At 29.8% G+C, this 24,963-nt stretch overlaps 2 protein-coding genes across 4 annotated transcripts in view; one reads left to right on the forward strand and one right to left on the reverse strand.

Annotated features, from left to right (window-relative positions):
• LOC146540441 (uncharacterized) overlaps positions 1-24,963 on the reverse strand; it is a 47,792-nt gene that overhangs the window by 12,837 nt on the left and 9,992 nt on the right. The window contains exon 2 of one of the 2 annotated variants that reach the window (XM_085200620.1): positions 8,364-8,429. In XM_085200620.1, coding sequence (XP_085056746.1) covers positions 8,364-8,411 — 48 coding nt within the window. In that variant the 5' untranslated portion in view covers positions 8,412-8,429. Of the gene's footprint in view, positions 1-2,011; positions 2,183-8,363; positions 8,430-24,963 lie in introns of those variants that run through there. The other variant, XM_085200627.1, reaches the window with a different exon arrangement.
• Positions 8,959-24,963, forward strand: part of LOC146540442 (methyl-CpG-binding domain protein 4-like) — a 32,050-nt gene continuing 16,045 nt past the window's right edge. For both annotated transcript variants that reach the window (XM_085200637.1, XM_085200644.1), the window contains exon 1: positions 8,959-9,101. The gene's annotated coding sequence lies outside the window, so the exon portion shown is untranslated. The remainder of the gene's footprint in view (positions 9,102-24,963) is intronic.

Here is a 24,963-nt window from a genome sequence, read left to right on the forward strand (position 1 = left end):
GGTGTTTCTAACATCTAAAATTATACATACCTTTATGGGTATTTGCGAGATGATTATCACGTATTCTATTCATATCATAAACAAAAAGATATTTATAATATATGTATGCATAGGTATTTACGTTAAACTTTACAAAAACAAGTATCTTTTTTATCTTATTAATTGCTTTATCTAATGTTTACTTTTACGATTTTGTTAGCTTCACGTTTCACCTGCATGTAGGACGGGCATGGTGGATGATGCTTGTCTTAGCAACCTTGGCAAATGATGAGGTAAAATAGTTTTAATTCCGACCATTTCCGCAAACAGAGATCAAACCCACGACCATCGTAAGTACAGTCCAATATAATAGAATAATATTTTTTAGACTTCCCTACCTTTTAAGAAAAAAAGAAACTCTTATAAGATCATTTTGTTATTCGTCTGTTTATTTGTCTGTCTGTCTGTCAAGAGCCTTTATCTTAGGAACGCCTACAGATATCGAGTTGAAATTCAAACTAACATGTACGGTCTATACTAAAAATCGTATTTCTACATTTACTAAAATAGTATTAGTAAGGGGAATTAAAATTAATAGGGTACTTCCAGTTGACCTAGAAAATCTGAAAATTATACTTTTGTGATTAAATCCTAAAAAATAATAGCCTTCAAAGGGAAAAATTTGGTATTAAAGCCATTAGTTCAAATGAGGTACCTAAAGAGGAATTTCAGAAAAAGCTCGAGATCTCCAATTTTTGTACGGAACCCTCAGTGGACGAGTCTGAATCGCGCTTATCTGGTTTTTTTTCGTATATATATATTTGTAGTTAATGCACAAACGTCAACAACAATGTAATTATTTTTTCCCTTCGTCAGTAACTGAGAAAGATGTCATTTTTAATTATAAATAATTGAAAAAAAAAAACATTAATAAGCAATGACATGCATTTTTAATGTTTATTTAACCGTCTTCGTAATAAAAAACGTAGAATATACTATTCACTTAACTAATATATTTTTTAATAAGCTTTGCTCTATCATAATACCTATATAAATATAATTTCTATCCAAATATCTGTAACAAACAGATACAGTTACGTGAAATGATACAGTATGTTTTATATTGTTGGTATAATATAATAAATGAACACTGCCACTGCCTGAGCCACAATAGCCTTTAGCAAGCAGACAACCTGATAATATCTGTTTTCTAATCCTTAGATCCATTTTGTAAAGAAATTAATGAATAATTAAATTCTTCTTAACCAAATAAATACATTTCTATACATATAATTAAAATCGTAGCTGATCGTTGTCTGTACATGGAAGATATATGAGGCAAACTATTATTGGGGCATTTATTAGTGGAACAGAAAATAATATTTTTATTTTATTCTCGTCTATTTGTTATTCTTGTCTTTACAATTGCGTACTTAGAAACCACTCAACCAATTTAAATATAGTTTTCATTATTGTATTTTAGTAGATTTAAAAAAATAATAATATTAAAATTAAATTAAATCAGCTTCACGCTGTATCCCGCACACAGCTGGGTAGACAGAGGGAACCTAGGGTTAAGACACTCCGTTCCCCACTTTTGCTGAATGCTGGAGGCATTGCGTGTTGAGTGGCAGAACTTAGCGCCGCGCTTTGCCTCGACACCAGAACGAAGAAATGAAAATATACAAATAAATATTTCATTTCCTCGAGTGGGGATTGAACCGACAACCGTCGCGTTACAGTCACGCCCTTGTGCTGCTGCGCCACAACTGGCTCAGGTAGGTATATACATATATATTTATTCGTATGTCATTCATAACCGATTAAAATATGTGTCCCAACAACAAAATAACAATATAAGTAACAATATAATAAAAACTTATATTTTATTTAGTCATTAAGATTAATAGCAAAAGAAAATATGTCAGAAGATAAAAAAATATTAAACTAAGCCGCAATACTAGTTACCCTACTCACCTAAAACCCGATATTCTCTCGTATTAGTAAGATAAAATCCACAAAAATTACAAACCTTCTTCATGACTATCAATATATCACTATTTGTCATATAACATTCAAAAAAATATTATTCTTAATTAATAAAATTAAAAACTTTATTGTCAAAAAACAATATCTTGAACAACAGATAATAAAAACACAATCACGCAAAAAATGGCGGGAAGTTTGACATTTCGACGTACGAGTTTCCGCCGCTGAAGGAAAAGGCGCACTGAGAATTAAACAATGACACTCGCGCTTTGATTAAATCGTTTACTGATTTATGATACCGACTCAAGATGACATGTTAAATGTTATTAATATCGTTAACAATAAATAATAAAATTATAAGTACTTATTCAATTAAAGAAGAATTATATGCTAAACGTGAAAAAGAATATTAATAAACACCTACGAATAGGTAAGTACTAAATATTATGTTACTATGGTGGTAATTAGTTTAAAGTTTTCCATTAATATATCAGCAAATTTGATGTTTACATATTTTATGATAAACAGACTTTTTGTACTTTAAAATTTAAATATAGTTATACAAAAAAAATACTGTCGAATTGATAATCTCCTTTTCTTACACAAGTCGGTTAAAAAGCTATATAAATTTAATAATATTTTTTATTTAAGTAATTTTACTGTTAGTTTATAACAATAACAATTAATTAAAAAATAACAAAAAGTCGTAACTAAACACTTGTCACATTTTTAATGTGATTTATTGAAATATTGAATTATAATCCTTTGTTTTTCCTATGAATGCTTTATAATAATAATATTTACTATTTATTAGAATTCTTTTTTGAGCTGCTATTTGCCACAGACTTTTGTCGTCTGTACCTTTCTTGTTCTAGCGTTTTGCTGATTTAAGTTATTTTTTTTATTGGAATAGTTTTGTAGTATTTATTTTATATACGTACTACATAACCATTTATTATATATATAAACTAGTAGTCGCCCGTTCTTTTGTTTACGAGAAGTTAAGACGTACATTAGAAAATTCTGTATCTCCCCTTCAAGTACGAATTTCAATTTAGAAATACATACTAAATGTCAACTTTCTAAATAGAGTAGTTTCGTATTTACGTTGTCTGTCGGTCAATCAGTAACAGATTTTTTTAAAAATATTATTTCTATCTTTCCATACATGAATTTTCCACATTTATAATTAACAAAGGAGGTCCAATTAATAAACTGCTTGTATGGCCTCAAAAATATGTACCGAGCTCTTGTTGTCATAGATTCTTTGTACTTCGTAATATTTACTCTTCACCTAGAGACAATGTTATCTCGTTGCGTCTTATTGTTGAGAATTTCATTTTCATCTTACAAACATTATGAATATTATTGCCTTTAATTAATTTATAAAATTAAATATTTTTATATTAAAGTTTAGTTTATTCTAAAATTTGTTGTTGTTATTTAAGTAGATTGACTGCATTTATTACATTCAAAATATATATATTTTTTATATAAGAGGAAAAAATTAAAATGATTATAAAAAATACATTTAAAATATAAAAAAGAAACCATATTGTAATATTTTACGCTTCATAGACTACATATAATGGTTAGGGAATATAACATATATGCATATTATAAAAAAAAGGCTTTGTGAAAAGATACTTTCTTCCAAAATAGTGGACGCATTTACCATTCGCATACAAATTATGGCCAAATTCGTCATTCTCAATTTCCAAATACAATACTTAGTTACGAACGCGACGTGCGCCGACTTAATAAAGAATAAATTTAATAAATGGGATAGTCCGTAAACGTGGTATTTTACCTGTAAAATCAGATTCCATAAAATATAAGGAAAATTAAACGCCATCAATACATATCATGTTAAAAAATTTTTCCTTATTCTATTTATTTTCTAACATATAAAATCTATTTATGTTTTACTATTAAAATATGCTTTGTATGAAAAAAAAAAAACAAAAAAATCACTAATTTCGGATTTAATTACGAGGTATATCAAATCAAATCAGCTTCACACTGCATCCCGCACACAGCAGGGTAGGCAGAGGGAACCTAGTGTTAAGGCACTCCGTTCCCCACTTTCTGCCGAATTCTGGAGGCATTGCGTGAGTGGAAGAACTCAACTGGTTTACGAGGTAAAATTAACGAAAAGCAAATACTAAACCCAAATATCTTGGTTGATTTTTAGAATGCGAGATATGAACATAAATAATAAGTTATTTAACTAATTTACAATGGTCATTGTAGATATAAAGATTTTTTTTTTGAACGTGTGGTTCTTCTAATAAAAAAAATCTATAAGCCTATGACTAAGCTGTAAGATCTATTCAAAATATTATATATATTTAGGTGGCATTTCATCGTTTTTAGTTTGTTTGACTATGAGAACTGAACCCACACCTATAATGTGTGAAGTAGACAATACCAGTATAATAAACATCAATGGCACCAAGAAGTCGCACGTCCTATACGTACACATATTAAATGAATATAGTACCTATATTTTTACATATATAGATAAACCTATGTCAATATATAATAAATAATAATATACTGACATAGATATATTGTTGTTAATTATTTTGCAATTGCAATTTTTATCTGCACTTTTCTCTCGCAAATTACACTGTTAGTTGACTGGCGTAACTCAACGCCGCTTACGCAAAGCAAAATTAAAATTATTATTTGTATTATTCATATACTGAATTAAATAGTAAAATAACTCACCTAAATAACTATTTGTAAGCTATGGCAAAAGGGAATAGACGTACCATTTTGCAATCTAAAAGTAAACTGGAACACTGACAATACTAAACACTACTTACTGAGATGTATGTAATTATCTTATTTGTATAAGAGATCTTTGTCTTGTCATCTTATTATTTGTATAAATAAAATTGTTTACACCGTATATTGCTAAAAAAAGAGATTTGCTAAATAATTTAATTTTAAAAATATATAAAAACTATTTTGTTTTTCTTAATTACATTGACACTTGTGCGAAAAGTAACTTATGTGGGTAGTCGCATAATTTTTTTATCACATAGCTATTTTGAAAGGTTCATAATCCTTGAACCAAAAGGTATATGCGGTTACAATTTTTAAATGGTCTTATAACTTTATATAATAAAATATTTTTATTTAAACAAGTAAAAACGTAAAAATTATTATGCATATTTTAATGTTTTTTTGCGATCATACGTTTTAACAAGTTTTTAAATATTTATTTGTGCAAGAGGCCTATTGCTGTAATAGTTCAGACAATAAATTTTGGAAAAATACATTTTTCTTATGTATTTAAATTTCATAGCCTTCTTATCGACCAAATTATTAAGATAATCTAGAACAGGGCAACCCAATGCATACCTTCTTATATGCTAACTAAAATCTTAATTAGAACTGACCGACCTTCCGGTAGCACAGAAAAAGTAGTCGACAAAAAAAGTTTCTAGATCTAAAATAGTTTCGTGTTAATTAAATATATAAAAATCGCAATTGCTTAGTATCTATTTACAGAAATACCTACTTGTGCCTAAACTAAACACGTAATGCCTCCAGAATTCGGCGGAAAGTGGGAATGGAGTGTCTTAACACTAGGTTCCCTCTGCCTACTCTGGGGGGTGCGGGATACAGCACGAAGCTGAAGCGTGAAGCGTGAAGCTGATTTTTTTTAATAATATTATAATAGCTAATGGTGTTCTTATACTGATTAATAAACAAATATCACGTGGACGATTATTGGTTTAATAAATAAATATAAGAATTGTATATTAGCAAGAATGGATACAATTTTAAAATATTTTTTCAATTACACTTTCTTTAAGTACATACCTTATTAAATATTAATATATAACGTCAATCACTATATATTATTGTATATATTTCACTTTTTCAGTTAAAAAACAATGTCTTAATACAATTTCAATGCCCGTGTACTGTCGATTGAGAATCGCCGCGCACTACTAACATTTGCGTAACTAATATCGCGTAGTTTGACCTCAAATACAGGGCTGGGATAAAGGAATAATTAGCCACAAACTATTAGTTTATTAAAGAGGATAATCTTAAAATAAAAAAGTATGAAATAAAAAGTAGAAAGTAATTGTAAAGATTTTTGCTTATTCTAAATAATTATATACATATTATGTTTTAAAAATAAATAGATAGAATGGATATTTTAAATTTCAAATTATAAATACTTAAATAATTTAAACTAAGCTTTAAGATTTCTAAATTATATTATCATTAACAAACGAACGAACTTGCAGAAATGTTAAATTTAGGCCGATAGGTATTTATAAATCGCTCTCAAGTCTGAGATCTATATTGAGGTGCTGTTTTCATTTATAGATATATAATTTATGAATGAAATCGGCATCTTAAGATCGATCTCAGAGTTAAGAGCGGCACACCATCAATATCATTAAAGACCAAAATGTCGATCTTCAAATAGAGTTAGAAGCTCTAATCAGTTGCTTCCTTCATTAATTGAAAATTGCTTATTTAAGCATAACAAATATAAAATGAAAATTGTTTTAAATTAAACAATGGCAACCCTCGCTTCGAGAGGTTTTTATAGAAAAATTAAATGATAAAACTCGTAAGTTAATGTTTGCGAGTAAACGAGAGATAGCATTGTCTCATAAAACTAGTTACTACCTAGTATTGCTTCATGGCTGACCTATAATTGCTGGTAAGGCTCTTCCGGAGTAACGGTAGGTTCTGTCCAACTAAGGATAGGTCAACCACTTGTTTCTTACACTGTTGTTTTCTATATAATGTCTAATATATTAGGTCCTTATCATATTAGAATTTTATGGTGTACCTAAATGTCTAATAAAAAGAATGTTTTTTTTTATTGTTTTTTTTTAAATTTCGTTTATTGGCACAGATACATATCTATGTGATGGATGGTACGGTTAAAGCTTAAGTATTAATTTCATGTTTATTAATCAAATTGAACGAATCTAGTTGAAAAGAAAGACATTATAGAAATTCGTTTGGATTAGTATAATTCAACGCTTATTTATTTCATCTTGGAAAATGAATTGAGAGAATTAAGAAAAAGTTTTTTATTTACAAAATTTATATAATTAATTATATAAATACGTAATTAAAAGTATGCATTATTATGTCGAAATTTTTAGGTTTACGTATTTAATATATAAATATGATATAATTAAGATTACATTTAAAATAATAAGAATAATAGCGTTAAAAGAAATATAGATTTAGATGTTCCCATAGGGTTATTGATCTCATCAAGTGTCGCAGAGAAAGTGAGAGTAAGTTCTCTTGTTTCTATTAGATACCTACGAGTACAGTGTTACGCGGGTAAGAAATTATGAAAGTGATACATTACTATACATTTAAAGTAAGTTTTAAATACACAAAACTCAAGTCTTTATAGACATATATTACTTAAGAAATAATATCAGTGGATAACTCATAAACGACAACTGTACTTATTTTGATAAAACTAAGAAGAATATTTGAATAGTTCTTTTTTCGAAATTTACACGGTTCCCTAGTTTACTATATGAGAATTTCGGTACAAAATTCTTGCTCTGTAATAATGAAAGAATTCTTAAGAATGTTTTTAAGGTATAACTAATTAAAAATATAAAAAACGTTTTGCGCTCAGAGATCAACACCTCATCAGAACTAAGAATATGGAACTTACAACCACCGCATTGATAGTCTGTCTGCCCACCTGCCCACTGCACCTCTAAATCCCAATAGCATATATACCTAAACTATTTTTGTAACTAAATTAGATGCCCATATATGTATGAGCTTAAATTTACATAACGAATTATAGTCCAATACCATAATATAAGCTAATTTAACAAATTGTCAACACGTCTATTCATTTAATATTTTAGTAATTATTCAAATTGTATAACATTAGATACTAATTAGTTCCTTATTGCAAAAGCATTAAGGTTCAATATAAATGTATGTTGTTTGATTTATTCATATTTTGGATATTTTCCAAGTAGATGAACCATAACAAATTTATATATAATATAACGTAATGTGGTTTTTGTTATCTTTATATTGTTTAAATGAACTAAATGTTGCAAGTGCTAGTTATCACTGTTTACGTGTTTACGCATTTCTTTCACTTAGAGGATATCAAGCTAGAAAAAAAACCTTCAAGTTTCTTCAACCTATATATTGCGGTAATTCATATAGGCGCCTATCTTATCATAATTGGACGGCGAAACTCAATTCAGTACATTTTTTTCACAAATTTAATGTAATATCCATATATGTTTATTAAAATAAAATTTTTCCTCTTTATATTTAGTTATCATATTTATTGTGTTATATACACATATATTATTATGTTAAATTATACAGCTTACAACTACAGAATAACTTACATTGTCTGGAACTTCCAACATTTTTGCCAAGTTAAAAATAATCTTCATTCCCGTAACATGCTGTATCTGTAATTAAAAAAGTAACGTAAGTAACAATAGTTTCTAATGAGAGTATAAATATATTTTTTATTATTAACTTATACCACCTAGCCAACTCTAGTAGTCATTTTTCAGTCTAGATTCGCCTTATAGATTCAAAGAATAACACAAAAAGTAAGAAACTTAAATTAGATGAATAATCTTTTTAATTGGATAAAATCGACCAATGTTTATACAACACTTTTATCACTCCTATTCATTTTAATAATATATTGGTACACATTCATCCGACAAAGAATTTTTTTTATTTAAAAGTTTTAATACCACTTTAAATAAGCTTTTAGGAGATAATTTAAATAAATTACTTATGTTTAGTATAGATAACATTATTTTTTTGTGTATTAGACAAACATACTAAAAGTTATAAAGCTGAAATGCATCAGATTTTCTTTAAATAGCACTTTTGGCAATGTATCTATTGTGCCCTATGTTTAAAGTTGGCACTCTATGAGTTGTCAATATCGTCAATGTCAATTGTCAAAATTCTTATGTCAAACTAAAATGACAGAACGATCGTCTGTTTATGTTTTTGTTTATTTACGTTGTGTTTGAATAAAGTTTGTAGTTTACATGCATATATAAATCATTTGAGGATAACTTCTATTTCTACGTTATATAAATTCTTAGCACCAATTAATTGTAAGTATTATACTTATTTATTACTTTCAATATTTTTTTCCTTTATTTATTTTCAACTTTAATTTATGATTTTTAATTCAAATCGTTCTTTTTTGATGACTATATTTTATAGTATTCATGTGAAAGATCGTCATCCTTAGCGTATAGTTATTAATATAATAAAATATTGAAAATTTAACATCAACAATTTAACAGTATATAGTATCAAAATTTCACTTCACATCCAATGGACTTATTACTGACGAGTTTATAGACTTTTTATTTTGTATTATATATTTTATTCATTTACGTATATAATACACAATGATATTTTTTTTACTAAAGTTAATATAAGCAAAGTACAGTTTTAGATCCTTGTTTCTTTACCTTGTAATTTCTGTGAACGTTCTTTAATCAAATTCTCACTATCTTATACCATAACGTGAAGTAATCCTAATAATAGTACAAAGATATGCCTAAAGACAGTACAGTTTTTTCATATTAAAAAAAAAACATCTTCAACACACTCAATCTAGTGCTAAGACTTTACATACTTCACTTTCCACCTGACTATATAGTATGGTGAGTTGTGGAACTCATTGGATCTCTTCGTATTCTAGAGGAGAGAATTTTTTTTTAAAATAATGATTTCTCCGAACAAGAATTGAACCTACATCCATCATGTTTACAATCAAACTCTGTTCGAATGCACCACAACATCTTTTATTTGATACTTATTCTCCTTCTCAATTTTTAATATTGGTACATATAAAAAAAACTTAAGACTATCCATACTTCAACTTTCTCTTATATATTGACAGCATCATTAAAGTTTATCTTGTTTTTTTATCTATTATTTATTTAGTATTTTTATCTTAACCTTAAAAGTGATCTTGTTATATATAACTGAAACTACATGTTGAATTGTTAATTAGTTAGTTTGAGTATTATTTAAGTCAGTCATGAAGCAGTAGAACAAACATTTGACTGAAAACACCTCCAGAATTTGGTAGAAAGTGGGAATGGGTTGTCTTAACATTATGTTCCCTCTAAAAAGCTATTAAAAAAAAGTATCATTTATTTTGTATATAGGTAGGCATAATAACCTCAGATCCAAGACCCTCCATTATCCACTTTTCATTTCAATTCTCAAAAACACTCAACGCTACAGTTTGCCTTGGCTAAATGGAGAATTCCAAATGGGAATCAAATCCACAACCAACTTGTTTACAGTCAGGTGTTCACTGTACCATGATAGCCCTATACATAACTACAACGAACTTATTATATAATAATTCTCAAACACGTCTCTATTTTACTATTTATTTTATGCCTTGAGATATATTATGTAAAAAATCAAACAAATCTTCTCAAAAGTAGGCTTTAGAGCATGGAAATAACGGCGTTAATTAAAGGGCGTGGAAAGTGGCCCTGCACTACTTTCTAACAGAATTGTTCTAGTAGCCTCTTTTATGTCGCAACACTATGTCGAATCTGCCATCTGTCTTCATAGAGAAATCAAGATTTAGTAATACGTTATGTTTACAATACAAATTAGTTTATGTTCGAAACCCTTTATAGATAGATTTTGGTTGATTGTTTCAAATATAACTACAAAAATAACATGTTTTTAGGGTTCCGTATTTTAAAAGGAAAGAATGAATAAAATAATAAGTTAATCGTTTGTGGTTAATAATATATGTATATTTATATGTATTATGTATTACAAAAATACTCTACAACTCAAATTTATTGTATATAATTTGAATATCATAATATTTTATTTGATGACAAGAGAAACAAGTAATAAATAAGTTTATTTAATAAATAAACTTTAAAGTACATGCTTTTTGTAACAAAGGGTGATTTGTTAACAAAAAAATACTATTGTTTAAGATTTTATTGGTTATCTTTTATTTTCGAATAATCGTAATTTTTTATGTAGGTATCTACTTTAATAACATAGAGATAAAACATGGTTGATATAATACCTACTATTTTAACCGGGTAAGCAGAGGGAAACTGTTAGATACATCGTTCTCAATAAAACACTTCTGTTCCTCACTGCTCGCCACCCGACTATTTGTTGGTAGTTTTTTTACCAATAAATAGTCGGACGGAGAGAGAAAGAGCAGAAAGAGTTGAAATGAACTCGCTCAGGTTTTGGAGCTTTAACACGTGTTAGTATCTATAAATACTAATTAATAATATAAACGGGAATTTGCAATATTCGATTCCTGAGGGGATGAAATAGAGGTTGAAAGTATGTATGGAAAGTTTTTAAATCGTCATCGATTTTTATAAGATTTGAAATTTAGAATATTTCTTAAATCCTATTTCCTATCTCCTAAAAATATTTCCTATTTCCTGTCTCCTAAAAATATTTCATTGAACACGTGTTTCATGATTTATTAAGATTCATCCCCTAAATTTTCATAAATAAATTTAATAAATGTTCTTATAGTTAAAGCGGGCGAAGCCGCCCAAGTCCACTAGTTACTGATATAGTCTAAAAATATCGTAATTGTATTATTATAATAAGAATAGAATAACATGAATAATAATCGATATAAAATCTAGTCTCACATACCTATACTAATGAAGAACATAAGGAAGACATTCTCAATTAGCATCAATTGTATGTAGGACGATGAGGACATAATTATGTACTTCCATCGCTTATAAATATCCCATTTCAACATAAAATAACGATCTGTTTGCATTCTGCATTAAAAATAACAAGTTACTGTAGTAACAGACCATATAATGGAATATTAAATAGTTTGATTTATGTGAAAATCATTGAAATTTAGCTGATTTAGTATAGAGGTAGGAGAAAAGTTATTATTAAACAGCTTTATTTTCATATCACATTAGTTTTCCCGCTGGCTAGACAGAGAGATTAGAGAGGCTTGTGTCAAACACTTTATTCTCCACTAATATTCAAGGCATTGTGTGTTGCTTGATAAACCAAACGCTGCTCCCTGTCTTGCAAGAATAGGAAATAGTTAATTTCTCCACTCGGGGACATTAAACAGATGTGACTACATCAACGCCCCCTTATTTGGATAGAATAAAATTCAACTGTCAAGTCAGAGTCGGACTCCCCCACTAAGGATTAAGTAGCAATTTCAGGATTGTAGTTCAAAGGAAAGTATAACTTATGACAGTTGACAAACTTCAGTTTGCGGGCGTATGCACTAATTTTGTGTGGAATGAGCTACAATTATAAGTTTGTAAATAATTATTTTTATGTATCTGCAATGGAAATATAAAAATTTCCATTTATCCATTTTTTTCCTGCGGTAAGAGGTAGGGGTTGATTTTCGAAAACATTGTAGTATCAAAGATACTAGAAAAAGGTCAAGTAAAAAGCATGAGGACCCTCTGAGAGCATGTAAGAAGAGGTCGATGGCAGTGGACGAAGCGAAAGTGGTATGCTGAGACCGTAGCGTTTGGCTCTCCGTTCTCTCTGACTATCTCGCTAGGGATACCGCGTGAAGCTAATTTAAATATTTTTTTCCTTTATTTGCATTGCAAGTTCTTCCTGCCATATATTTCAACGAAATGAAGTGTTAATGTTCAAGTTGTTAAACCGAAGAATTCGACAAAAAATGGAGAACGGAGTGCCTTAACAATAGGTTCCCTTTGCGTGAAGCTGATGAAGTCAAAATAAGTAATTGTTCCAAATGAGTATCGGATACTCAACCATCAATGGAAGTCTTCGCCTTCTTAATTTATACCTCATTTCTTTTTAGAATTTTTTTTCCTTAACGATAACTGTATTTTAAAGAACATTTTTTTTGTAACGAACAAACTGGACACCGTTAGTTTTTTTTTATTAAGCATTCATATATAATTATGAATAGTTTTTATCAGCATCATCTCGGTGATCTGGGAAATCCCATCACAATTATGTCTTCACAGTAATAATAAATAGTTGCGATGTTGAAGCGTGCTTAGCTATAAAAAACTTATGTAAGATTTAATTCTATACTACTATATGTATTATTAAATATATTGTTTTTTTTACATATATTATCCTCACAATTACTGGGGTATTATTTAAAAATCAATAAAAAAAGGTCATGAATGCCGTCTGTTTAATTATGTTAAAAACATTTTTTTTAATGGTGGTCTTTGTAAATTAAGATGCGACGTCATTCTATTGTAATAACTAATTTGCTTTATATTTGTAATACTTTGACTGTAACTCAGCGGTTTTGGGTTCGATCCCCACTCGGGGGAATGAATTATTATTTATTAATAATTTAATTTCTTCGCTCTAGCATCAAAGCAAAAGCCTGACGTTGAATTCCACCACTCAACATGTAATGCCTCGAAATGTTGTGAATATTTTCAGTTTTCACCCTAAGCAAGGGTTTTTAACTCTTTTTTACTCATCTACAATGAACTTACTTTAGTGTATGGAGTAGGTTGAGTAGGAGGGCAGACCCTGGCAATAGCCGGGATTAATGCCAGAAGGAAGGAAGAATGAACTTACGTTAGTATATTTTTTTAATTCATCCGTCTTATATAGGCAAATAGCGATAATTGCGTTAACTTTAAATTTATATATCAGTTTATTGCTATGGCCTTACACATTCACTTTTCGCCGGAATTTGAACTGGCGACCATTGTCATAAAATATCAGTTAAGATATGAGGTAGGTACAGTGGTTGTCACCGCTGGTCCTGCAACATTTTGACCTTGATCTCGTTTCGCTCGTTATTTTTTAATTGTTGCTTTTTTTTTTATTTTATAATATAGATAAAAGGGATTTCGGCTTACGACCGGTTTTTATTTACGCATGTTTATTATTATTGTTAACTAGCGGACGCGCGCAGCCTCGCCTGCTTATTGCTTAAGGGTGAATTCTAATAAACCATGAAACATGTGTTCAATGATATATTTTTAAGAGTCTAAGTTTCAAATTTTATAAAAATCGGTGCCGATTTAAAGATTTTTCCATACAAACTTTCAACCCCTTATTGGCACCCTTAGGAGATAAATTCTAAAAAACCGTGAAACACGTGTTCAATTAAATATTTTTAAGAGTCTGAATTTCAAATTTTACAAAAATCGGTGTCGTTTTAAATTTTTTCCATACTAACTTTCAACCCCTATTTCACCCTTTTAGGGTTAAAATTTTTCAAAATCCCTTCTTACTGGATGTCCAGTTTACGAAAGTAAACATCTGTCCAAATTTCACGTTTCCACGCACAGCGGTTACGGCTGTGCGTGCGTCTTACCTCAGTCAGTGAGGACTTAGTCCTAAGTCCTTTTATATAGGTATATATAAATAATATGTAAGATTTTTTTTACTTTATTTTGCATGGTCATTTAGTATTTTATATGTATTAAATATTTTAGTATAGAAGTACTTGTTATTATTGTTATACATGAATTTGTGTAAAAAAAAAATTGTATAATACACAAAAAAAGAGCTATCCTGAATCATTTCTCTGCATAGCGCAGACAGCCCGCAATGTCTCTAGAATACGGCGGAAAGTGGAGAGCGAAGTGTTTTAACACTAGGCTCCCAGTATACATAGTGTAGTTGATAATTGTGAATCAATTCGAATTCTTTTATATACAAAACATAAATATTTTATTTACCCATCACGTAGAGCTTTGTATTTGTTGATGTCGATTTTAAAGTTAAAATAAAATATTTGAGAAATTTTAAAAGCAATTCAGTTTTAATTGAATGATTCTTGGCCTAGTTGTATTTACGAATAACAAATTTTGTTTTTATATATATAAATATTTAAATTACTTGTATTATAAAAAAGAATTGTGTATGTAGTAATTGATGCGCCGGCATTTAGTAGCGGCGTTGAGTTACGCTACTGAACACGCAGTGCCTCCAGAATACCTCGGAAAGTGGTGAATGGAGTGTGTGTTAACACTAGGCTCCTTCTGCCTTAACTGCAGGACATTGTTATGGGAGTTGATTTGGTTGTCTTGTAAAAAATCGAAATACTTTCAGAAAAAGTTTCACAATTGTCTTATCTCATATATTTAGTATATTGAAATCATTAATTTCGTATTATTTTAAAGTTTAACATTGACTTTTTATTTCAAAGTAAGTTGCAACAGCCGTTATATTAATTCTTTATTAAATTTAAATCCTTGCTCCATTTGTTCTTAACTGAAGGCTACCATCACCTTTCAATGTCATTTTGATAAATATGCCTATATACTGTAAAATTTAAAAACGAAAGTACGCGTAAAAGTAATATGGGAATACTTTTTAGAAAACGTGTAAAAATTTAGAGGTAGTAGGGTGCAGTGGCACACGGGTGTCACTGTAACGCGACGGTTGTGGGTTCGATCCCCACTCGAGCAAGTGAAATATTTATTTACGTTTATATTTCCATTTCTTCGCTCTGGTGTCGAGGTAAAGCGCAGCGTTTAGTTCTGCCACTCAACACGCAATGCCTCCAGAATTCGGCAGAAAGTGGGGAACGGAGTGTCTTAACGCCTCGGTAGGTTCCCTCTGCCTACCCTGCTGTGTGCGGGAAACAGCGTGAAACTGATTTATTATTATTATTTTTTTTTTTAATATTAAATTTTACACAATATTACAATATTAAGATCTATTTTAAAAAGAAATATATTAAATAATAGATGGGTGTTTTGTCTCAATAATTATTATTAATGATAGTATATACAATAACAGTTATAATAAATATTTTACGCATTCTTAGTAATAGTTTAATAACTTAGTAACATGTTATTTTAATATATTTTTTTTAGAGTCATTGCGTGTTTTTGGCATTTTCAATTTGTCGAACTAAATACTTTCAATTGACATAACTTTTTTATTTATCAACCGACTGTAATAAAATAAACTAACCTTATATGTTTTCGGAAGCTTGCCAGAAAATTGTGAAAACCGCATCTAAATCGGTTAAGGCGATTCTGAGATTAGCGATAACAAACGCACAGACAAACAGACAAAAATTTTAAAAATCATTGTTTTGGGTCCCATTAGGTTAATAAAGGTTCCCAATAACATTTTCTTTTAAATATCTTCCAAGTACGGACACCGACCCTCTTATGATTTTATTATATATATATATATAGATATTTTCTCACCTATTTTGAAATAAAAGAATTCTTGCTGTTTTTTTGCATTTTCCAAATAATCTGACTCATACTATGACCGGCTATTGAATTTATTTATATTATGATATCATATGGGAGACAGGTGTTATGTTAATTAATATATTAAAACCTGAAAAATTTAACGCATATATATGTTTTTAAAACATGTGTAATATGAGAAATTAATCATTATTTATTAGTTTATATAAAAAAAATACAAGTTTTCTGTTAGTAATTACAGCATATTGGTACGATGGATGGTGGACGAAATTTTAGGTTATTTCTTTTAAAGCGATAATGGTGGGTAAGCAGGTACTCTATCTCTGAAAAAATGCAAGCACTATGTCTTGTCTACGGGAGCATTTAATTACGTAATAGAAAATTCTGTTAAATAAAAAATATATATTTTTTTTCAGAATTATAATAATAAATAAAATAAAAGTAAAATTTAAATGTTTATAATTTAATAAAAAATCGATTATTTTAAAACTAAAAAAACGTTCTTTTGTTTTCTATTGAAATTTAAGAGCCGAGTAATGAGTTTGCTCTCATTAATTTAAGAAGCATTGGTAAATTTAACAAAATTATATTGTTATTTTTATAACAGAAAGAGTTATATGTTTCAACTCTCTTTTCTAATTTCTCTTTATTATTTATTTACATTTGATAAAAAAATAATAATAAAAAGAGTTAGTTCATCTTTTTCTTTTTAATAGTAAAAAGTAAAAAGCTCCATAGTAATTTAAAAATAACTAAAAACTACACTAACAAAATTACCTAATAGACATTAGGTAAACCTACCGATACTTTGAATTTGAAAAAGAGGAATTGTTCAATTTCTTGCCAATTCTTCTGCAGCAAAATTGCCAGAACTGCCTCCCGTGGTAGTAGAGCCTTGTTCATTCGACGCTACAAATTTACTTGAAAATATCTATTTTCTAATTAAGAATTTTAAATTTTAATTTGAATCGCCATGTAAATATTTGCCTAAGAAAGAAAAAAAGTACATACAAAGAAAACACCTTCATTTTTCTGCTTCTGGTCTACTCAGTTGTCTCTACGATAAGTGAGATTAAGATAAAATAAATTTTAATATTTTTAATCGTTTGTCACCTTAAATGAATATTAAATACAAATAATTAAGTAACAGTTAAGTCAAGGTACCTAAGATACAATTTGAATTTGAAATAAATTAATTCAAGGTAATACGAAGATATTTATTATAATTTTCTGTTGTTGTAATTTTAGACTAAGTGTTAAAACATTATATAGATATATCGATATCGGTATATTTTAATAACAAAAAAAAAATTTTTTTTTGCAAATGCCTCCAGATTTCAGCGGAAAATTAGGGACGGAGTGTTGTAACAGTAAGTTCCCTCTGCCTACCTTACTTTGTGCAGGATACGCTAAAAAAAAGTAAGAAATCCTTGTGGACAGCATGGACAGCGTTCTCGTGATCCTAATCAGGTTTGTCTATATTAACCCTATTTGACTGCGAGAAGGGTGTCTTTCTATTATTCCTTGTAGATATTATTAGATATATTTTCTTTTGAAATCTAGGAATGGTATTATGTGTCCCAAGGTCTTAGTAAAGTACGGATTTATATAATCAAAAAAGTTTTGGTCTAAGAAAAAAGTTAAATTAAAAATTTGTAGCATTAAATTCGAAGTTTTTATCTAACACGCGCTCTAACTAATAGACAAACATACTCATAAAAGTATTGAACTTTATTATTAAACTAATAAATGTATAGTTAAAATAAATAATGTCCAAAATTATTAATATCTACATCAAGTTTTAAGTTCAAATAAATTTTCCAGTATGTACTATATTAGTAAGGTAACTATTAATAAACCACACGTAAGCTGCGTTTTCTCGTAAATAAAACGAATTTAGTTTTTAGCATATTATTGTTAAAATATATCAAGGCCGTTTTCTTATGAATACATTTAGATTTTTTTTATTTCGACCATGAGGTTAATGCTGTTAGCTCTATTGGCTTTTACAGCGACACCGGTTGGGTAGGGAAGAGGGTACACTGTCCCTGAAGAAATGCAAGCACTAAGTGGCTGCCTGTGAATATATTTAGATATTTATTTTGTTTCTTTTTTCTATTTTATAAATATATTTTCTTCATTATTATTATATCACGCTACAGCGTGATACAATCTCACATCTCTCACAATCTCTGCGAGATACAATCTCGCATTTATCAGGGTAGGCAGAGGGAACGTGGTAGCCCAGTGTTAAGACACTCCGTTCCCACTAAAAAAAAATCAAATTTCAAATTTATTCAAAAATGCAATTGCAATTATCATTTTGAAGTCTCAATATTTAAAAGTTAATGTGAAATTAACCTTATAACATGACGTAATGAACTTAATTAATTAATTCGTCTACGTCATTTCTAAATTTTAATTACCTATTTAGAAATAATATTTTTGTTTAATGTAATATTTTATACATTTTTATTAAACATTCTGACACAACTACTGAAACATTCGTAGTTTTTGGATGAGACAGAGATAGTCTCTCTCTAATATTCCCCAAAACATGAAGACATAAAAATATTAAAATCTTATTTTAAAGTTTTATATTTATAGAATTTAAAACCCCTATCGTACTGTTAATTAGGAATGTATCATGCGCCATAGTAGTTACATCCGCCCACGTTCTATAGTATCTCTCTATATGAAAAACCGGTTAAGTGCGAGTCGGACTCACCCACCGAGGTTTCCGTACACATTTCAGAATTGTAGAACAACGGGAAGTACAAACTTAAATTTTGTATGCATTTATTTTGTATGAAATGAAGTGCAAAAATAAGTTTATAACAATTTTTTTCTATGAAATAAATGACCTATAAATTTTGAAATTTCAGATTTTTTCCTTTATTTGTATTGCAAGTTCTCACTTGCTAGCGAAATTTCATAATTGTTGGTCTACGGGAAGTAAGTACTCTATAGGTTATATTACGCGGCGAATTTACACGAAATGCAGCAAAACTGATGCATAAATGCTTGTATCTTAGAAGCTTGCATTTATTTTGTATTTCAAGGGACTATAAACCTAACTATATTTCAGCTTGATACCTCCACGCGATCTCGAGATAAATGGTCTTGACAGACGGACAACAAAATTATACTATAAGGGTTCCGTTTTTACATCGTCCATTTGATATACGGAACTCTAAAAACTCGTAAAATATCATATAAGTGGTAAAACTGTAAAACACTTGCGATTCGTGGTATCGTGCTCTAATAGCAATTATATGAAGGTATATGCTAATTGACGTTGTAATTTGTATCATATTTCATTGTTTAAATTGTTAGTTCATTTAGTGCGCATCTAAATTATGTGGGCTGAAGTTTCTTTTGAATCGGACTGAAAAGGAGGAGGGATGGAGGATTTTATTGAATGCAAGGTTATTTTTGGGGCCAGTCGTGCGGCAGGGGGCGCAAGTGTGTGATTGTAAACCCGACTCTTATTTTCACTCGGCTGACGAGGCAACGCGTGGCGTTGAGTTACGCCACGTAATGCCTCAATAAATCCACGGAAAATTAGGAACGGAGTGTCTTAACAGTAGGTTCCCTCTGCCTACCCTGCTTTGCGCGGGATACAGCGTGAAGTTGATTTATATTATATTTTTCAAATAATATGATGCTGTTTTTTGTATTCATATCTCATTCATATCTTATTCTTGTATGAAGAAACTGCAAAATTCTTCTTAAACTTTGAGAATTACTTATTATCTACGGATTTATAGTAACAATAAATTGTTGGCACCAACTTACTCTAGAATTATACTTAGCAGTTATGTACCTGGAAGTTTTTATCACTTATAACTTAAACGTCTGACTCTAAACACACCGGTTATTGGTTCGATTCCCATTTAGGGGTGGTGGAAAAAATAGTTTAACATTTTTACTCGCGTTAGTAACAATATTTGCTTGATTTGATAGCAATATCTCGAAAATTCGGCGCAAATTGGGGAACGTAGTGTCTTATGACAAGGTTCCCTCTGCCTACTCTGCTATAAATGTAGTTTTTTTTATTGTCTAAGAAAAAACTTTACATTATATAAAATCTTTTATCTTGAAAATTCTCGATATAAAAGGCATTTAATTATACGGTGTTTTGATATTGCGGTAATTTGCAGCGTGGTGTTTTTAATCAACACCGATTGGTACTGCTGAATTGAAACGGCCATTCATATGAAGTTGGAAAGTCAATAATAGATATTTTTTTTCAGCTTCACGCTGTATCCCGCATGTAGCAGGGTAATCAGAGGGTTAGTGTTAAAACACTTGTCCCCACTTTCTGTCGAATATTGGAGGTGGAGTGGAGGAACTCAACGCCATAATTGCCTCGACACCAGAGCGAAGAAATTAAAATTTTAAATATTCCATTTATTCGAATGGGAATCGAACCCATAGCCTTGAACTTGCCGCGTTCACACCTATACTTATATACTAGTGGACCACGAAGCCATTTGAAAAATATATTCTTCCCTTTTAGCTTTTTTTTCGTTTTTTATATATCTGTGTTATATTTCTAAAAACAAGTTTGATACCAACATCTATACTAATATAATAAAGCGGAAGAGTTTGTTTGTTTGTTTGTTTGTTTGTTTGTTTGAACGCTAAGATCTCTGGATCTACTGGTCCGATTTTCATTGTTTTTGTTTTGTATGAAAGCTGCATTCTTCAGAAGTGCTATAGGCTATATAACATTACATTACACATATATACTAATATATTTTAAAGTACATTCTAATTTGACATGCAATTTATTCTGCCATGTTAATAACAACCGTCGTCGCTACGCAACCGCGTTCGTTACCGCGTCATTTTGATATTCATCCTTATGAAAATAAATATAATAGTCACTTTTAGCATTTTATCTAGATTGAAATTATAGTTTACTGTATAACATACTAATAAATAATTAAGGAGATGTCACTGATTCCAAATGACCTAGCCACCTAGCGGGCGGCACAGTATGACCGACGCGAACGGGCAGATGACGTTGACGGTTTTATAAATTTTCATACATTTTCGAACTTTATTTGTTGTTTATAATTAATTTAAAATACACTTTGATTCTCTTCTTATTTTATTTGATATTGCCCGCTAAAATTATCCTACTTAATAGAGAGAAATGTTTAGTTATTTCGTAGAGTCGATATCTATGTACGCACGTACGGAAAACTTTAGGTACTTTTTCTAATATTAAGAATACCTATCCTTTAGTTACTTTTAATCCTTTTGTTAGTTCATTTCAATAACTCAGATAATTTTTTCTAATAATGTGTATCTACTTATTATTCTTTTTGATTATTTGAGCTTATATTTTCTTACTAATTCTATTGAGAATTGAAAATAATTTCATAAATATATTTAATAAATATTCTTATAGTTGAAGCAGGCGTAGCCGCGTCCGGGTCCACTAGTAAACTATATACCTACATTATATCAGGTAATCCCCTTACCAACTTAAATGAACAAATCATAACTATGAAGTTGACAAATGAGAATTTTATTCAAATCGAACTATCGATTGTTAATTAACTTTTTTTATAAAACGATACAAGCATAAAATGTTATTTTGGTAATTTTCAAATAAAATTAGCATAATAATAAGCTAAAGAAACGTATAATATTTTGAAATTGTTGGGATTTGCTTCACAATAAGTCACAAAAGTCATCTATAAGAGACTGTCTTAGAAATGGAACTCTTTAAAAAAAACACCTTCACGCTGTATCCCGCATGTGGCAGGCCGCTATCCCTACTTTCCTCTAAATTTTTCGAGGTATTGCAAAAGTGGGTGATGAAATTCAACGCCGAGCTTTTTCCTTGGTGCCAGAGCAAAGAGTTAAAAATAATTCATTATAATTTATTCACCCGAGTGGAAATCGAACCCATCACCATCTCGTTACAGTAACACCCTTGTGCCCCTGCGTCACGACGGACTCAAGTACTACTACTCATTTTATCAAATCTGTCCCTCACTTTAAAGTTTTATAGCAACATAAACTATAATAACAAAAGGATTCGTTAACGGTATAAAAAATTAACAACTCATGCCTAATACCGGGTATTAACATACAAAAAATATAAGTTCGATGGTCAAATATATACGAGTAGGTAAGGGAGAAGTGGCATGAAAGAGCCAGTTTACTAAATGAAGCAAAAAAATATACTTTTAATTAAAGAAACTAAGATTTTTTTTCCTCAAATTATTATTTATTTATTAAACTAGGTATTTTCGTACGAAATAACCCTTAAATACAATAATTAATCAATAAAATATTCATTTTAAAAAAATGTGTCATTTGGCTCTTTCATAACATTTCGGTATTGAAAGAGCCATTAAAAGTTATGAAAGAGCCAGTCTTATATTATGAGGTATAACAGTGAAAATTATGCTAAACAATATTAAATAAAAACGATTTAATAATTCTTATTAAAAAGTAATGCTTTTTTTAATTCTATCAGTCATTTTAAGTAGATAATTCTAACAAACTTTTTAATCTTATATTATTCAGACCAATCACATTATATTATTTTATTTATATTCTACTTTTCTTAACATTATATTATTCTTAACATTATACAACATAAAATCTTTGCAGTGCGTAATTTCTCAAAAAAATTTTGATTTTTCGGGCCTTTTTCGTTTTTTTTTTCGGCTCTTTCAAGGCCCGTCCACCCGGCTCTTTCATAACCTATTCTATAAAAAAATGTAACCTCCAAAATGACAACGATATCAAAACTTTTCAAACTCAATTTTAATGCAGTTACAAGGCCAAATATATACATAAACTCAATCTATATTCCAATTACCCGTACTTGTTTACAATGAAATACTAAAAAATAACTCAAAGCAGGTAAAATACTTACTTTGGAATGCCAAAAACTTCAACTCGACGTATCGGCGTCCGTTGGTTCCGATGAACTGTAAAATTTTTGTGGGTGGCGGGAAATCAATATTGCCATTTAAAAATAAAATATTCTAACGAATCCGTTCCTAAACTACTATAATATTGCAAGTGGCTCTTTCAAAACCTGGCTCCTTCATGCCACTTCTCCCTTATATCATATAATTGACGCTATTGTGATGACGTTAGGAAGTGGTTTCTTTTTAAATAAGTAGTGGATTCGATTATGAGTCGATGTAATTTTTGATATATTATTTCTTGGATCTGGTAAGGTTTATTGGGGAACGGAGTGTCTTAACACTAGGTTTCCGCTGTCTACCCGGCTGTGTGCGGGATACAGCGGGAAAGTGATTGATGGTAAGGTTACATTTATGACAACAAAAAAAATATATATTTGAGGATTTATCATAAATATTTCTATGAATTTACAATTTAATGTCTAAGGCCCATCGCGGCAGTGACATAAGCGTGTGGCTGTAAACATCACAGGTTGTGGGTTCTATTCCCAATCGAGGAAATAGAATATTAAATATTTTCATTTCTGCCTTCTGGCGTCGCAACTTTCTGCACTCAAAACACTCAATGCCTCCAAAATTGCCAGAAAATGGGTACACGGAGTGTTCTAACACTAGGTTTCCTCTACCTATGTTATTGTACTCTAAAAAATTTAACCATAAAGCTAAAACATAGAATATAATCTTCGAAAATCCCCACGTTAATGTACGAGTATAACATTCAAAGTTGAAATATTTAATATTTTGAAATATGAGTTCATTCTTTTCTAAGCGTGGAATTTTTTGTTAACACTAACTTAAGCACCTCCAATGGCTTATTCATCGTTATCTTGACTTCTTTCTATGCTCATAAATCGTTTAAAGGTTATTTAATTTGAAATAATATAATTAAAAAGGTTGAGAGGCATTTTCTTCGTACTACTATATATAAAAAAATTAAATGACATAATTGAAATCTATATATATAAAATCGAAAGGTCACTCACTCATCACTAAATCTCAGAAACTACAAGTGCTAGGAATCTGAAATTTTGCATAGGAGTTACTTATAGGACGTAGGTGCGCGCTAAGACGGGAATTTGTAATATTCGACCTCTAAGGGGTTGTTTTTGGGGTCGAAAGTTTGTATGGAACTTCATTACTACAAATGCTAGGAGTCTCAAATTTTGCATAGACGTCACTAGGACGTAGCCATGGAGAAAGAAATTAATAATAACATAGATAACGCGGGTGAAACCGCGAGCGGGCCGCTAGTATTTCCATATTAGTGATTTTGTTTATCCTAAAGGGCACCTAGTATTAAGACATTCCGTTTCTTACCATGTGAATTTTTGAAGCATTGAATGGCGAAACTTAACGCCGAATTTATGCCTTGTTGCCAGAAGGAAAAAGTGAAAATATTAATAAATAATAATAATTAAAGTCACAGTGCAGTGAAATAAAAATATATTATATTTGAATTGTACAGAGAAATAGAAAATGAATACTTTTACTCAATCATTGAATAAGGTTTCTTATATTTATCTATCTATCTTATCTTACAACCGTATATAATATATTACACATATAGCTTACATTGATAAGAGCAATATCTTGCATATTAATTATAGACCTTTTCAAAGCCTCTAGATGCCAATCAGTTTAATGGAACACTAACAGGTCCCAATGGAAATGGATGAGATTGATGAGATTTATGTGCGTCGTGAAGCAGTCCAACCGGTATTCAAGGTAGTCTTGGAATATATGAAGTAACAGATAAGCTTCAAGCTCATGTCTGTCCCTAGGATAACCTGGATGTGGAGGAAGCCCTG

Source organism: Heliconius melpomene, chromosome 2 (assembly GCF_056956725.1).
Source record: "Heliconius melpomene rosina isolate 202511_hmr_F chromosome 2, ASM5695672v1, whole genome shotgun sequence".
NCBI classification, from domain to species: Eukaryota; Metazoa; Arthropoda; class Insecta; order Lepidoptera; family Nymphalidae; genus Heliconius; species Heliconius melpomene.